The 4,408-nt window shown below is 52.4% G+C and overlaps 1 protein-coding gene across 1 annotated transcript; it reads left to right on the top strand.

Annotated features, from left to right (window-relative positions):
- Positions 1-1,441: 1,441 nt before the first annotated feature.
- On the top strand, positions 1,442-4,094 carry LOC104953466 (serine/arginine repetitive matrix protein 2-like; the record flags this gene model as incomplete). Its single annotated transcript, XM_010780417.1, has 3 exons — positions 1,442-2,062; positions 2,505-3,664; positions 4,057-4,094. Coding segments are annotated over 2 exons (1,671 nt in total), but the record flags the coding sequence as incomplete, so codon positions are not given.
- Positions 4,095-4,408: the final 314 nt, after the last annotated feature.

The following is a 4,408-nucleotide window of genomic DNA, read 5'->3' as shown; positions in this document are numbered from 1 at the left end:
TTCGGATTTCTACTACGCAAGCAACCTTCCCATGTCAATGCTACGCACGGCGTTATACATGAGGCCCCTGATCTAGGGGGTACAACTCTAAAACACCCTTATGAAAAAGATCGGTTTACATTTTAATAATCAAATAAGTATGTGAACATAACCATAACCTACGATAGTCAATAACAAATAAATGTAGCTTATTTTATTTTTGTTGTTCATTCATATCTTATTTTACCTAGTTAACCTAGCGCCCACCGGACAGGGCAAATTAAACCTGTAACCAGGGTGAAAAGGGTGTTACATTTTCTTAATTATGAATGTTGTTACATCAAGGCCGAACATTCGGATGAGCGCCAACGGTCAAAAATGTTTTTTCCCTCCCAGAGCTACCAGCGCTGCGCCACCTAGATCTGGCGCGCTAGGCGACCGCCTGTAACACAAATACTACAAATCTACATAACAAACAATCAAAAATGAAAAAGGGTCGCCATTTATTATTATTTTTAAAAAAAAGTTAAAAAAAAATATATAGATATTTCTTTGGGTACCTGGCTGGCTCCCCCTAGCAGCGGCGCTCATATTTCAGCAGCGGCGCTGCGCCGCCACTATTTGTATATAGGGGAAACACTGGTACATGTTGCTCTGTTGGAGGAGGACTTCAGTTTGTAATTGACATATCTACACTGTAGCTAAGGTGCAAGTGGCAATAAAGCCTTGAAACTTGAAACCTGGTCTTCACAAACTGGATCAGGGTTGCAGTCGAATGGTCCAAAAATCAGCTCCTGTCGTCTATCTAGTGAAACGTATGCTCGTCACCCTCTCCCTCCGGTCCACATTAATACAAATGATCCCAATACGTATGATTGGATGAAAAGATCTTAAAATCAATACAAACATATTTATTATAAACGTTATTCCTTAACATCTATCACTGTGTATATCACCATTCAAACATCTTTTTTAAAAGTTGAACAAACCCCACACAGCTCAGTGAAATGTTGACTTTATTTGATCATTTCAGTAAAAACTGCTTATTAAGCATTTTAAAACATATGTGGTAAGTTGCCAAAGTGCTTTGTTTTGACCGTTCATCAGTATTATAATCGGAAAGTGAAATATGAACGTTCAAAACAAAGCACTTTGGCAACTTACCACATACGTTTTAAAATGCTTAATAAGCACCGTAACTTTCATGATATCATTTCTCGGTCATAATCGTTTGATTCCGTGAACGGCCGAATGTTGTGTGACGGCAAATGCTGCGGCTGCAAGGCATTGTGGGGCAGAATTTTCTCCTCTCCTTTCGTAAAGGGAGGTCCAGTGGTTCCTAAGCTAAAGGAGGTTATAAAGGAAGTTTGAAACCTCCTTTCCTTTCATCTAGAGAACATTTCACTCCGTTAGGAAGGTTCCTAAGCGGACTATTCGACCGCAACCCAGGTCTTTTTAAAAGGTGCCCCTTTCAAACCGTCCTGACTGTAAACTGTTTCCCCGCAGAGACTACGCTCCCCGGCCCGAGTACGAGCGGAGCAGGAGCCGGGGCCGGAGCCGACCCGGCAGCCGTAGTCCGGACCGGAGTCGCGCCAGGAGTCTGGGACGGGCCAAGAGCCGGGGCCGGAGCATGAGTCGCAGTCCGGATCGGAGTCGGGCCAAGAGCAGGGGCAGGAGCCGGAGCCGGAGTCCGAGTCCGGATCGGAGTCGGGCTAAAAGTCTTGGAAGGGCAAAGAGCCGGGGCCGGAGCACGAGTCGCAGTCCGGACAGGAGCCGGGGGAAAAGCCGTGGCCGGAGCCGGAGCGAGAGTCACAGTCCGGACCGGAGCAGGGCCAAGAGCCGGGGCCGGAGCATGAGTCGCCCCCGGTCCAAGTCCAGAACCAGGGGGCAGAGCCACGGTCGCAGTAAGAGCCGGCCGCGGAGCCGCAGCTCCAGCAGCAGCTCCAGTTCCGGGAAGTCAGGCAAAGAGTTCAGAGAGCTGGACTCAGCGCGGCGTCTCAAAGAACTGCAGGAGATGCTGAGCCAGCCCACCAAATCCATCCTGAAGAGACGCCAAGACTCCGAGGACTCGCCGTCTCTGAGGGTACCAACAGCCTGTCCACAATCTGTGCCTAATCCCCTTTACTACTGTCCCCCTTTACTACTGTCCCCCTTTACTCATGTCCCCCTTTACTCCTGTCCCCCTTTACTCTCGTCCCTCACTACTGCCTACCCCCTTTACTCCTGACCATCCCCCTTTACTCCTGACCATCCCCCTTTACTCCTGACCATCCCCCTTTACTCTTGACCACCCCCCACTCCTGTCCACCCCCCACTCCTGTCCACCCCCCACTCCTGTCCACCCCCCACTCCTGACCATCCCCCACTCCTGTCCACCCCCCACTCCTGTCCATCCCCCACTCCTGACCATCCCCAACTCCTGACCATCCCCATCCTGTTGTTGAATACGTTTTGAATCGGTTCTCAGAGCACCAGGACAGGGTCTCTGGTCCCCTGGCTCACCCGGCTCTGTTTCTATGTTTCAGACCTCGGACTCCCCCCGAGGGTCCCACATGTCCCAAGTGGCTGACCAGCTGCTTCAGGCGGTTAAAGGCATGGAGCCTCACCTGGTGGCCTCGGTGCTGTCAGAGCTGCAGTCCGACCCGCAGATGGCTCAGCGCATTGGACTCGACGCAGAGATTAAAGAGATCCTCCACATGCTGGGGGGGCCGACGGGGGCCCAGGACAGGACGGAGGACATCGACGACGAGGAGAAGTTCCTGTACGGAGACGCTGAAGACCCCAAACTCCCGTCTGAGACGGTCCGTCCCCAGGGTCTGGACCTGTACGGAGATGTGACGGAGGACGCGCTGTACGACGACTACCCCCCCTTGCAGGAACCCGTCCTCCCTCAGACGTTTGGCCTCCCACCAGGGCCTCACCTTCACGCCCCCCGTGCCATGGGGCAGGTGGACGAGAGGTACCGGGCCTCCGTCAGCCCGGACCAGAACCTGACAGGGCCGGAGCCACCGGGGCCAGGAGAGCGTCAGGCGCTTGATGAGTACGAGAAGATCCAGGACCTGCTGAAAACCATCGGAATGGACCTGGGCGTGACTGAGATCAGCAAGATGGCAGCCAGGACCAAAGAGCGCCTCCACGGAAACAAGCCACCCCCGAAGACACCGACCCGCAGGCAGCGGTCGTCCTCCGGCAGCTCGGAGGGGGGCCGGGCTCGCAGGAGGCGGGGCCACAGCGGCAGCAGGAGGCGGAGCCACAGCAGGAGGCGGAGCCACAGCTCCAGCAGCAGCGGGGAAAGCTGGAGCAGCGATGACGGACGCAGCAAACGATCAATTCCCGCTAAATCCCACAAACACAGCAAAGAGTCGAGCGCCGAGAAGACGGCCGCCGCCGCGCCACCGAACATAGAGCCGCCATTAAAAAACCCAGAACGCTCCCCCGCCTCACCCCGGGCCGCCCTCCTACCCCCCCGCAACAGGTCCATGGTCTATTATGCCCCCCGAAACTCCCCCGCCCCAGGGTTCGGACAGTACGGGCAACTACCTGCCTACATGCTGGGCAGGTGGCCCCCCATGTAGCCCGCCCCCCAACATGGCGATACCCGAACACCAGCCCGAAGAGTTTCCCCCCCTCCTTGGCCGTACCCGAACCCCTACAGGCACCCCCCGGACCACCAGGGGGCCCCAAGGTTCGTCATCATCAAAGGATCATTACTGTGAATTTAACATGTGTCCAGCTTTCTACTTTTTTGTAATCGCTAATTTATTTCTATTCGAGATTTTACATTTTGGATTGTTCATCTAGTCTTTAGATTTGATGTGCATGCCTCGTGCTCGCTTTTTTGCTGGCTGGGCAACGTCAACATTTCCCAAATTGGGATCATTAAAGCTAATTGTTATCTTATTTTATTCTTATATACATCTCATCATAGTATCTGTTTACCAACCTGTATGCAGCAGTTATACACGGCATCAAAAAAATATACCACGAATGGGGCTCAGTGGGAGTGCTAGTTTTTCTGATAATGGATTTGTCAAGTCTTTTACAGTAATTTGAGTTTTTTCTTATGTTGGATCGTAGGAGTTGTGTCTCCCTCAGGTGTCGATGGGAGGTGAGCAGTCAGGAGAGGAAGGTTTACTGAGAGAAAAGCAAGAACACCGAAGGGCGCAAGAAACAGAAGGTGAGTCCTGACACTCGTGTTCCCCAAGTCCTCTAACCATGAGCTCAGCAGGCGAGTAAGAAATACGGAGATGAAGAAACTGAAGTCCTCCTCCCAACAGAGCATTATGATAGTATATAAAGCAGGAGGACAGTCGGAACACCAATAAAAGGTGTGTGTGAATGTGTGTTGTGTGTGTGTGGTGTGTGTGTGTGTTTGTGTGTGTGTGTGTGTGTTGTGTGTGTTGTGGTGTGTGTGTGTGTGTGGTGTGTG

Source organism: Notothenia coriiceps, unplaced genomic scaffold, assembly GCF_000735185.1.
Source record: "Notothenia coriiceps isolate Sejong01 unplaced genomic scaffold, NC01 NC01_scaffold00021759, whole genome shotgun sequence".
NCBI classification, from domain to species: Eukaryota; Metazoa; Chordata; class Actinopteri; order Perciformes; family Nototheniidae; genus Notothenia; species Notothenia coriiceps.
The sequence above is the reverse complement of the archived record's forward strand: the minus strand, read 5'-3'. Positions and strand labels throughout refer to the sequence as shown.